A 12,723-nucleotide genomic window follows, 5' to 3' on the forward strand; every position below is an offset into this window, starting at 1 on the left:
GTATGCTGTCTTGAACACACAGAATACCAACCACCACCAGATTTCAACATGTATCTTGCTTCCCATCACTGAATATGTCTCACTACAAGTACCCAGCCACATCAAGTAGATAAACATCATACTGTGCCAAGCCAGGTAAGTCATGATATGCCCAGGATCATGACTTACCTGCTATGTCTTGCACAACAGCCTGTGAAAACAAGGATGAGCACTTGGATGGTAGAAGCAGAGAGGCTGGCCCAACACTTGAAGCAAGCAGACCTCCACTGATCTGCAAGGATATCTTGTTTCGGAGGCTTTGACTGCTGCTTTGAGGAACACGCGTAAGTGTGCCCCGATTCATCCAGGGCTAGCTTTGCCACTGTTGGGGCATGGCTGAAACACATTTAGAGGCTGAATTGTTGGACTAGGGGAGCCTCATCTTTCCTGGGTTAAAACTGTTTGCGTGCCTGTGGTGCTAGCTGAGGTTAAAGCTGTGCAATGGGGTTTAGTAGCTCTTGGCTAACACACTGCCACTGACGCACTGTGTGGCCTTTGGCCAGGCTCATAAAGCTTAATCCAAAGCCTGCTGGAGTGAAGGGAAAGACTCCTGGTAAGAGCTAGTGCAATAAAATGTACCAAGGAAATTGTCCTGAACCCAGGAGCTATGCTATGTATTCTTGAGCACTATGTATGGGCACCTGGATCCGATCTTTAATCCATCCATGCCTTAGCTCCCCATCTATAAAATACAAGGGACCATTTCTTTTCTCCCTCCCTCCTTCCCTTTCCTTGTGTTGTCACTTCAGAACATAAGCTGTCTTGGCAAAGACTCATATTTGTCTCTCGTACACCTGACACCATGAAGCCCTGATCCAGGTGGACTATTGAAATGGTACCATATTATGAATAAGTCATGGATGGGTGAGGCAGACAATAAGTTAAGGGCTTAGCCTTTAAAGCAGAGGGAATAGGAGGGATACAGGGGAAATAAAAATTGAGAAATATAGACGAATGCATTCAGCCTTATATGTAGACCTTTTTTTCTGTCACAGTGAATGCAACATCATTTTAGCTGTCATAAAGTATACTACAGCGCTAGTTGCCTTGTAGGTCACCATGTTATCTTTGTGCTTCTAACAGGTGTCATGGCATTCAGATGGAGTAATTTGCAAACAAAAGGTTGAAGGGTCCCTAAGGAGATGGTTTCGAACTGCTCACCATCTGTCTCAAATTGCAAACACAGTATTAGATGAAGAGCCAGGGATAAAGCCATCTCTGTCTGGCACGGGGTAGCCATATCCTGACAGGGGGAGGACGGGTGCAAATCCTGGTAATAGCAGGAAATCCATTATCCCTCCTTATCTAGCTCTTCAAAGTGAGTATTAGGTGTCCTCAATCATCCCATTAATATACATCAGTTTTCCATGATTTAAGACTTGCTGCTCATACTAAACCAAGCTGTAGCATATCCAGATATTAACACTGCTGTTTGCTGTTTTGGGGGTAGGGTGATAAACTTTTTTCCCCCCCCGCAAGGAAGCATTCTCTAGCAAAGGGACACATGCAAACAGCTGGACAGATTGATGTGCATTTACATTTCTACAGAGACTAAAGCAAATAGCTCGCATTATTATTGATGGGAGTTTGCAATGTGTAGTTAATGACAATTAAATGTACTATGCCCCATACTTTCCAGGTATTCTGTTCATATACATGGAGGGTTCTTTGAATGACTCTGTCTCATATAGTAGATCCAGATGCATGTATGTAGTCAGTTGGTCTAAAGGATCCCAAGATACAACATGTCTTTAAAAAAAATCAGTATTATTTTTCCTGATTCTCATAACATTTTTGTTTGATTTTTGCCCATATCAGTTATCCTTCCTAAGTTGGCATCACCCAGGTAAGTTTGATCAGAGTAAGTGTCCAACCTCTCCCTGGTCCATACTGTCAATACTATATTTTAAAACATTGCATTCGTTTTTATTAATATCCTACCAAGGTTTCTTTCAATTGCTTCCCCCTTCCCTCCCTTCAGAGTACGTGGAAAAGTACCTGCAAATGCTAAACATGTTCTTATTTCTGTCATTTAATCAAATGTATACCAAGAAAGCCTGTCAGTTCTCCAAGCCCACAGCATCAATAATACCCAATGCAAATTTTACCATTTATTTATTTTATTATAAAATAAATTTATATTCATTGTATTTATAAATAAAATAAATTTATCTTCATTTATATTATAAAATAAATATTTATATTCATTGTATGAGAACCTGTCGGGGTTCCCTGACACGGGTCAGCATGCCTTGAACTAGGGGCTTATCAACATCTCGTTATCTTCCATTTAGTTAATGTCCTCAACCGCTGTATCATAGATCATAGAAAATTAGGGTTCGAAGAGACCTCAGGAGGTCACATCCAGTTCAACACCCTGGGCCTGCAGAACCAGCTCCAACTGTATCATTCCAGCCATGGCTTTGTCGGGCTGGGCCTTAAAAAGTCCAAGGATGGAAATCCCACCACCTCTCTAGGTAACCTGTTCCAGTGCTTCACCACCCTCCTAGTGGGAGAGTTTTTCCTAATATCCAAACTAAACATCTCTTCCTGCAACTTGAGCCCATTGCTCCTTGTCCTGCCATCTGCCCCCACTGAGACCAGCCCAGCTCCATCCTCTTTGCAACCCCCTGCAGGGAGGTGAAGGCTGCTATTCAATCCCCCTCCGTCTTCTCTTCTGCAGACTAAATCAGCCCAGTTCCCTCGGCCTCTCCTCACAAGTCATGTGCCCCAGCCCGCAACCCCATTTTCATTGCCCTCCACTGGACTCTCTCCATCTTTTCCACATCCTTTCTACAATGGGGGACCCAAAACTGGATACAGGACTGCAGATGTGGCCTCACCAGTGCTGAATAGAGGGGAAGAATTACTTCCTTCAATCTGCTGGCAGCGCTCCTACCAGTGCAGCCCAATATGCTGTTAGCCTTCTTGGCAACCAGGGCACACTGCTGGTTAGTATCCATCTTATTGTTCCCTGCCATCCCCGGGTCCTTTTCTGCAGAGCTGCTGCCCAGCCAGTTCCCCCCAGGCTGCACCAGTGCATGGGATTGCTCCCTCCCAAGTGCAGGACTTTGCACTTGTCCTTGTTGAACCTCATGAGATTTCTTTTGGTCCAATTCTCCAAATTGTTGAGGCCACTCTGAATCCTAGCCCTGCCCTCCAGCGTATCTACTCCCAGCTTGGTGTCATCTGCAGACTTGCTGAGGGTGCAATGCATCCCATCGTCCAGATCGTTAATGAAGACATTGAACAAAACTGGCCCAGAACCGACCCCTGGGGCACTCCTCCTGATACTGGTTGCCAACTAGACATTGAGACATTGATTACTACCCATTGAGCTGACAATCCAGCCAGTTTTCTATCCAAATTACAGTCCATTCATCCAACCCGTACTTCCTTAGCTTGCTTGCAAGAATGCTGTGGGAGACGGTATCAAAAGCCTTGCTAAAGTCAAACTATACCACGTCCATTGCTTTCCCATTATCCACAAAGCCAGTCATCTCATCATAGAAGTCATTCAGGTTGGTCAGACATGACTTGCCCTTGGTGAATCCATGCTGCCTGTTTCTAATCACTTTCTTCTCCTCCAAGTGCTTAGAAATTAATTCTTTGAGGAGCTGCTGTAGCTGAAGTGTTTTCCATGCTCTTTTTGGATTTCCCAGGAGCTATACAAACTGTTGATATTAGAAATAGTGGGGAGATCTGTTCCCAAACCAGTGGAGCTCACTTTTATAGCTGACCTTCGCAGAAGCAATCCTATAATCTGTTGTCTGAACTCAGTACATCCCAGGATGTTGCTGGTGTGCAGCTAGCTACCATTTGATCTTTTGACTTTTCCTGAAGATACAGCTGTCTGGCCCAGCCTTCCAGGACTGAACTTGGTGCCTTTTCTAGAAGCAGCGGTAAGAGGATCAGTTGCCATTTTTCTTGTCTTGCTTTGCAAGGCTGTATTTTTGCCATGACTCTTGAGTTTTAGCAGAGGAATGTCACATGGCATCTACTAGTTTTGCCCTTTTGTAAGCACTTTGCACGGACTGATATTTTCTACTTAAGCAACCAACCTCTTCCAGATGGCTCTGCCTCCTGTTCTAGAACAAAACTATGAGAACATCGGTTCTGGCGTCATTGTTACATCATGTGACCTAGCGGAAACCCAGGATAGGATTTCCGCAGCGACACTGGGCAATAGAAACATCGCTCACTGTGTCCCTGCTTCCCCTCCTTGCTCTTCATGCCATAAAGAAGCTGATGGGTTGAAGCCATGGCCCTCCTCGCAAAACACTTCTGGTTCACTTTTTCAGCACTTTCTGCAGAATTGTCACTGCGGTCCACCCTGGTTCATTCAGGTGAGCTCAGACTTCCCTTGACCTCGTCTGTGCCTGGTTTGTCCTCCTAAATCATGAGTGGGGGCCACAGAGGAGCTCTCATGTACGTAAGGCACCGAGTGCTTGCAGAGTGCCGCTTACGCCTACAGGTGACTTGTATTAAAGCGTGGCCACCAGATGTGGTTGAAGCTGACGCTTTAGCCAGATTCAGAAAGGGATTGGACACATCCTTGGAGAAAAGGTGCATCAGTACCTATTGAGCACAGGAGTTAGGGATACAGCTTCTGAATACAAACTTTAAACCCTGGAGGCTGCAAGTAAGAAAGCAACAGTGGGGGGAAAAACTCTGCTCATACCAGTTCATCTCCCTTTCAGGTTGCCCCTGTGTGGTACAGGAGACTGGGCAAGATGGACCTGGGGTCTGACCCAGGAAATGGCAATTCTTATGTTCCTAGTGAAACCATAGGCAGCAAGTGTGTACTAATACTTCAGGCTGTGGCTGCCATTCGCATGATTGCTAGTGATTTCCACGGTGGTAGCACCATGGGGGCAGGATGTTCTAGGCTGTGCAAGGCTTCGTTTGTCATGCCAAACTCATCTCGGGTGTTTCCAAAAATATTTTGTAGCTCCTGTGAAAGCTCCTGATGTGCTTCAGAAGACCATGCCACCTTCCCTGGAAACTGGCCTGGGACTGCCACACATGGCTGTTGGCCACTTCCTAGGCTATCCAGGTATCTCGTGGTTCATACCGGAGAGAGTTTGTGCCCCGTGGCACCAGAGTTGGAGGCAGTGGGGGGTTGGCAAAGAGCGGAGCTGAGCCAAGAGGCTGCCAAGAAGAGAAGTGTGGGCATTGCCAACAGCTAGTTTAACCCACAGCTGCTGCAGATTTATATGCCAACTAATGATGCAAAGCTCTTAATTCAGTAGCAAGGCCACAGCTTAACTTGGCTGCTGGTGGCAATCATGTAGATATACATTCCCATGCAAAAGTGCTATCACCCACAGGGAGGGCGGGCAAGGTGATGAGAGGCAGCCAGAGCCTCGGGTCCCTCTGCCTTCATTTTGGTGACCCTCTTTATTGAGCCCCCCCCCCATAACACTACTGGTATTATGCTCTAGAGATGCCTCTGTCTTGCATTTGGTTCCTTCTCCAAGTCTATGCATGTAATATCATTAGGGCAGGAGCTGATGGGAAGGGTTGTTTCTAGGCACAGTCCCAGCATGTAACAGCTTGTATTCAAGGCTGATGTTCATATCCCCGGGAAAGTTGCAAATCTCACTTCTACCCTGCTCCCAGTTCACAACAGCGCTGCTCCCAGGACTGCAGGAGCAGCAGTTGGAGAAGTGCCCTTAGCTTTCCTCAAAGTGCATTTAACCTCCAAGCATAGTGCATTCAACCTCAGAGTTGCATGTGGGGCCTTTGGGGGCTTTTCTGAAAACCCTGGAAGTCACAAGATTGGGCCACAGATTGGCCAACCCAGACCTGTGCCATATGACACTCTTTAACAACTGGTTTTTTTTTAATTTTAGGACATGCAAGCAGTGACAGCCTCCAGAGTGATACCAACCTCATGCATAACTTAGAGCCACATCCTTTGTTCAAGAGAGCAAGCAACTGGAATAAAGGTTCATGGTTTTGTGGGGGCTATTTTTCATAAAAATGATTAAGTTGTTTTCTTCAAATGAGCTTTCGGTGATTCTGGCACACAGTCAATCCCAGATAAACTAGCCTTAAGAAAAGCAAGGCAGCTGTCACCTGTTGGAGGGTAAGGACTGAAAGGCAATTACATATCTTGCTGACTTTAGCAGCTGCTTCCATTGTAGAAAAGGAAATTGGAGAGAGGATATTTAGATGATCTTGGATGTTTTGAACATTAAATGCACTGAGCCTTTTAACAAGTGATCAATATTTCAAGACCTAGATTTGAAAGAATCCATATGGGTCTTCATTCAGAATTACCAGCCATAATGCTGATACCATCAGGATAGCCTGTAGAAGCCTATTTATTAAAATCTGAGTGGGAGAAAAACTTGAAGAGAAGGGTTGACTTAAAAAAAAAAAAAATCAACACCTGGAATTTGGTTCAATACATTACATGAATAAAAGTCACTCTGATTTTCATGTATGACTGATGTGGTCCAAATAATGCCCCATCTTTCCTCCCCTTCCAACAATCCTTGGATGTAGGGGCAGTGTTGAACTGGCTCCACTTGCCCCAGCCTCAAATAATACTTGGACAGTCTCCGGCTTTCCTAATTTATGGAAGTTGGCATCACTTCCCAAGGAACTTCTTAGCAGCTGAGAATTGCAACAGGCCTGTGGCTCAGATCAGGATTTGATCCAAGTCTCATAAGCCAGGGGGTTGGGGTGGCTTGAAGGAAATTCTCAGTCTAGCAAAGGGCCAGGTTTCTGGGCCCTCTGTGCTCCCCAAAAACCCAAAAGGGCTGGAAGGGAAGAAAGTTTTGGGTGTGACATCTCTGAATCCCTTCAGCGGTTGAGCAAGGGCTGCATATCCTAACCCATAAGTATCCACAGTTGTTACACCTGAAATTTTCCTACCAGTGTAGCTGCTCTGAACATGTATTGCAATAATGGTCTTACCTGGTGCTGGGCTTCTAATAGTGCTATCATCTCCTCAAGCAGTGGAAATCTCCCTAGCAGATACAGGACCTGCAAAGCTGTGTGTGTATGTAAATGGACATATTTTTACTGTATTTGCAATACTGTGTTACCTGGAACATCCAAAGTTACCTGTGATTTTGGGTTACCTTTTGACTGTTTGGAGGGAAAAAATATGCAGCAAAACTTTTTCATAGTAAAAAATGCTTGTGAAGTAACTAGCCCAGTGTGGTTTTGGTCCATGATTGGCTCCATAATACAAATAATAATTAACAAATATGCTAATCAAAGATGATTGTTTAAACCTATTTATAGTATGGCAAGAATTGTTATTCTAGCCAGAGAAAAATAATTGTTCTTCTAGCCAAAGAAAGCACATTTAAAGTCTCTTCCTTCAAAACCTATTTATGTGTATTCCAGCTGAGGTCCACATGTTCTTAGCTTTTGAAAAGCAGAATAATAAATAATTTCTGTGTGCTCACATATAAAGTTGTAGTATGTCCTTGAAATACCAGCCAAAGAAACAAATGGTTTATACTGAGAACTGGAAGCTTTGGAATTGCCTCTTCTTATTCAAGAACATTACATTTGCAATGACAACAAAGATGGGGAGGGGAAAAAGAGCCTTCATCAGAAAGCAGAAAGGAGAGTATCCTTCCTTTGTGTTTCATGTCCTCTCCCTTTAATCCCTACAATTGACTCTTGAAAAGCTAAGGGATGCCATCCAGTTAGCCCCAAAAGGGAGCATGCCACTGTTGCCCACTCTCCCCATTTCATCATGGTCTTGGAGATGCTCTTAGACCTCTGATGCTGGTGGCATGGGAAATCTAGCTTTAATGAAAATGTATTCCCAACAGTTGCAAATGAAAATGTATTCCCAACAGTTGCAAACACAGAGGGCCTATGCAAGAGCCCAAAATATTTTTCTTTTTTTAAAGTTCATGGGGGTTTTTTGAGCCAAATTTGTGATTCCTGAACATCTGGGGTTGGCAGCTCTTCCAGCGTGAAGCCAATGTCACTGTTCAAGTGTTAGAAATACATGCAAATCATTCTCAAAAATAATAATGCTATAAAAACAGGTTATATACAAGTACTGTGTTTAATTGGAGAGAGCTCAGCGTGCTCAAATGGCCTGGCATCCCCAAGGAGTTCCTATCTTGTTCTTTCAGTTCATGATGTCTGTCACTGAGATGTATTTTCTTTATGTGACATAGTGATCCCAAACCGGCCAGCCTTAGCCAAGATTGTTGTTCTCGGTTCAGTGTGCATCATTCTCGCTCTGCTGATTGGACTGGGCCTCTGGTGCTTCTATTTGTAAGTATTACAAGAAGTGTTTTAGCCCAATCAACTTGGGATTAGGGCATTTGGACAGGGAGCAGGAGGCCCAAATTCAGCTGGCAGCTGTGTGGCTCAGTACAATGGAGGAGCCCTGGGTCCTTGCGCCCGCTGTGGCAGAAATTGCCCCAGTGCTGTTTCTCCAGTGAATGCAAGGTGCAGCGGGTGTTGATCATCCTAGCGAGAGGTTCTCACTGCAGTTGTAGACCCAGTTCATAAATTGCCTCTGCTACACAGGACTGGATTTCCTACTGCTCAACACCCACAGTTGTAACTATATCTTCAAACGGACCCCAGGTCCCCGAGGTATAGCCAACGCATCAAGCTCTTTGTAATCTAGCCACTTCTGATGCATAAAGCAGAGAGGTGCTGTTTTGTAATGAGTTCATGTGCGCAGGAAACCTACTGCGCTTCAGCTCTTACCGTGCAAATCCTTTTCTGCTCTACTCTATTAATCACATCAGGCTCAAGAAAGACCAGGGCCGTTCTGTTAATTGTAGCTCAGTAGTCTTGGTGCTATTTGTGGATTTACACAGCAGAAATGTGTTTCTTGTTTCCTGGTAGCATCCAGATGAGGAAGATCAGCGCATTGACCTTTGGGGTTGGAGCCCTTGCTAAGAAGCTTCCATTTCTTAAACAAGCCCAAGGGGCTCAGCCTTGGAGCTGGGGTGCAGGAAGCAATGTGTGTGGAAGGGCAATTGGGAAGATCAAAAAGTTTGGCTCTGCAGGTATGATCTTTCTTTCTTTCCTTTCAGTAAAGATGCAGCCTGCCCACTTGATGGGCCTCTATAAGATGTGGGTTTCCTAACGGTTGAAAACCGATGCTGCTCTTCTTCTGCAAGACAGACCCTTTTGACAGGGGTATGCCAGGTAAACCTTCGTGGATTTAGTAATCGGAGCCTGTGCGTCAAGGCTGCTGAGTCCACAAGCCACGTGGTAGTGCAGTCATGCATCTTTGTTCCTTTTTTATCCTCAGAAGGACAGCAACCCCATGGTACAAAAGCCTGTATCAGCATCATTGTTTGCAGGATTGACAGCTAAGAGCCTGAAGAGTTTCTTTCCTATCATAGGCAGACAAGGTTCTTTGGGTAAATGTGATACCTTTTCTTAGCATTAATTGTATAGTATTAATAAAAGGTATCACATTTACCCAAAGAGCCTTGTCTGCCTATGTCCTTAGACCAACACTGCTACAACCAACACCTCCCTTACACCATGGCCGTCGATGTGGCTTCTCTTTTTCAGTTCTTGATGGAACAAAGCATTTAACCATGTATTTAAGCAAATGAGTAGTTTCTAAAGGTGCCAGGGTATGTGCTAAAGGACGATGCTTAATCTAAACTATCAGGCAGATTGGCAAGAGTTGGTATCCATGAAGGTTTTGGGGAGTTTTTTGGATTTCTGTATTCATTTTAAACTAATTTTAAGTGGTTGAGTATCCATGACTCGATCACGTATTGCCCTAGGCTTCAGAAGCTGGAACTGTTTGACCCACACCCTGCTGATTTTTGTGGTCAGCAGGCCACACGAGTACACATTGGCACAAAATGACTGGCTGTCGAATCCTTTTTAGTGGTCAAGTGATGTGACGGTCATCACCACCTTTAATGCTTGCGATACTGCAAGGAGGTTTCTCTCTAGCCTGGTTCTCCTGCTTATATTGCCACCCTTTACTGTGGGAGATGAGCGGAGAGGTCCAATAGACGGAGATGGTGAACTTCCTGGCGTCTTGGGTAGTTTTCAGTTTGGGGACTAAAACTCTCATAGGAGCAGATGTTTTGAAGTGCTGGGTGCCAGTGTCACGAGTGCCCTTGCTATGTTGGAAAGGCAACTGCCCTCAGGGGAGGATAGTGGGAAAATAAGGACATCTGACTTAAGAATATCAGTGATTAAATTAGGAAGAGGGAAAAAGTGACTAGCTAGAATAAGCGAACGTCATTCCAGGAGTAGAACAGCGAGCGCAGGGGGTTTATCCCAGAACCAAGTTTGCCTCAAAAAGGCATTACCAGATCTCAAGAGTGAATTTCCATTCTTTTCAATGGATTTGGTTGGCGCATCAGGGAAAAACCAGGCAGAATTTAAAGTACAGGGCTTTGATGCTATGCTGCAGTCTGCTATTATGGACCCCTACCCTAGTTGGGCACCTACCCCGGCTCTAAATCTTCAGTAAGGCCCCATGTAGACAGTCCCTTTCCTGCATCCATGACGTCAGCGGTTCCCAGTCCGTGGTGCGGGTACCACCAGTGGTATGCAGACAACCCATCAGTGGTGTGCGTTAACAGATTTATTATAATTACTTTCTATGAAAAAAATTTGCTGGTGGTACTTTAGGTTGTCTAATTTTAAATTGGTGGTGCACAATCTGTCAGAGTTTGGGAACCACTGCATTATGCACCATAAGATAATTAACCCATGAAACAATTCACCTGTGTCGCCAGCTTCACATCTTTCCTTCCTCCCCACTCCATGCATAGTTCCCTAGTTGCCCAAATGTCTGGAGCCCGGACTGACTGCCGAGCTCCTAGAAGTGGGGACAATTCAACTCCCTTCCTCTTTTCTTGCTTAACGCATTTCTTCAAATCTTAACCACTGAACTATCATATTATAGCTTTCAAACACAGAAGGAAGAAAAAGAGATCTTCAAGTGGAGAGAAAGAAGAGAGGCCACATAAGAAAAGGAAGGTAAATGTGGAAAAGAAAGACAAGCTGCCTAAAGAGAGTCAGGCAAAGGTGGAAAAGGAAAAACCACTTGAGGAAGGGAAGGAGAACAGGGAAGAGCATCCTAAAGAAAGGAAGGCAAAGGTAAGAAAGAAGCAGAAACCATGCAAGAAAAGGAAGGAAAATAGAGAAGAGCTGCCTAAAGAGAGGAAGGTAAAGGTGGAAAAGAAGAAGAAACCACTTAAGAAAAAGAAGGAAAAAGGGGAAGAGCTGGCTACAGAGAACCCGCCTGAAGAAAGCAAGGAGAAGGTGGTAAAGACAGTAAGAGTAGCAAGGAAGCAAGGAAAACAAAAGAAATTGGAAAAAATGAAGAAGGCAAGGCCCAAGCAACCCAGAAAGAGGAAATCCAGTCGGAGGAAACGGAGATGAATCACACTGGCAGTCATGACATTAAACTAAATGGAAAACTGCGGGAAGGAATACGCAGAAGGAAGGATCTTATAACCAATCTTATTATTGCCCCGTTGCATTGCAGACCAAGGCCGGCGCGTGATCCAGTAGCAGCACTGGGTAGGCAGCAGGTGCCAAGCCTGAGTGTTTCTTCTTTCTCTTCTCCCTGGTGATATGTTGTGCTGCTGGGTAAGGCACAAATGCCATAATAAACTGAGAAAGTAAAGGTAGAAATAATGATTTCTTGTATGTATTGTAATAATAACAAGTGGTACTGAGCAGGGCCCCGTTGTGCGCCAATGGGCAAGCACATGAGAGACAGTCTGCCCCAGAAATATAAGTAGAGAAATGCAAAAGAGAGCAGAGAGGAAAGAAAGCCCAGTGGTTAGAGCAATAGCTGAGACCTTCCTTTTAAATCTGTACTTCTCCACAAATTTCCTGAGTGACTCGGGACAAGTCACTTCCATTGCCTATGTGTACAATCCACACGGGGCACTGCAAATATATATATATATTGTAGATCGTGTAGTAATGGGAGGCCATAACTACCATTGATAAACTACCACTGATTAATCAGCTTGCAGTAACAGCAAGCTGATTGTCTTCTGCATGATAAGCCAGCTACCTAGTCAGCATTTTGCAGGCATTGTGGCAGAGAAGGCTGTGAAAGAGGAAGATATAGTGATTTTCAGGGAGCTCATGCCACCTGGGTGGAAATCACAAAAGACCTTGCTAGAAAATGTCCGTAGCTGGCCAGTGAACATTGCTGGAAGGTAGAGTTGATCTGCACCTTTATAACTAACTAAATAAGATATATACAGAGAGAGAGAGAGAGAGCACAAGCTTTCATGAACCTAAGTGCAATGCATCAGATGCTGTGAAAGCACTTGGAAAAATCAGAGTATAAGGAGAGGGCAATTAGACTATACAAGGAGGAGGGGAGAGATTGGGGAAAGGAGCAGTGCTAGGAGAGAAAAGCCAGGGACAAGTAAACCCACAGGAACAAAGGCAGGGGTCACAAAAGATAACCCAAGTAATGAGATAAAAAGCCATAGTCCCACGTTTAAACCACACTTAGCACAGTCCCGGTTGTGGATGATTTCTTGCTCCATGTTTCCCGCACACTGCTGTCACTGGCAGAGTCAATGAGGTTGCATGGGAAGGGGAGAAGCAGTGGTGAGTTAAACGCCAGAAAGTGAAAGGGGCTGGGAGGGGGTGCCGGCTTTAACACCAAACATCTGGGTGGCCCCGCCATCACCACCCTGGCCCCGACTACCATCCTGGAGGCCCCTCCAC

At 44.9% G+C, this 12,723-nt stretch overlaps 1 protein-coding gene across 1 annotated transcript; it reads left to right on the plus strand.

Annotated features, from left to right (window-relative positions):
- The first annotated feature begins 260 nt into the window (after positions 1-260).
- LOC102381249 (triadin-like) lies at positions 261-11,705 on the plus strand. The gene is made up of 6 exons (XM_006031040.1): positions 261-323; positions 4,991-5,095; positions 5,895-5,990; positions 8,199-8,298; positions 8,884-9,047; positions 10,928-11,705. Exons 2-6 carry the CDS (start codon positions 5,026-5,028, stop codon positions 11,404-11,406), a joined length of 909 nt encoding a protein of 302 aa, XP_006031102.1. The 5' UTR covers positions 261-323; positions 4,991-5,025; the 3' UTR covers positions 11,407-11,705.
- Positions 11,706-12,723: the final 1,018 nt, after the last annotated feature.

Source organism: Alligator sinensis, unplaced genomic scaffold (assembly GCF_000455745.1).
Source record: "Alligator sinensis unplaced genomic scaffold, ASM45574v1 scaffold1584_1, whole genome shotgun sequence".
Taxonomy (NCBI): domain Eukaryota; kingdom Metazoa; phylum Chordata; order Crocodylia; family Alligatoridae; genus Alligator; species Alligator sinensis.

Coding starts and splice junctions, on each gene's coding strand:
- LOC102381249 (XM_006031040.1), top strand. CDS start 5,026: ATGCCACCTTCCCTGGAAACTGGCCTGGGACTGCCACACATGGCTGTT. Junction 5,991..8,198: donor AGCAAGCAACTGGAATAAAG/GTTCATGGTTTT, acceptor TATGTGACATAG/TGATCCCAAACCGGCCAGCC. Junction 8,299..8,883: donor GGCCTCTGGTGCTTCTATTT/GTAAGTATTACA, acceptor GTTTCCTGGTAG/CATCCAGATGAGGAAGATCA.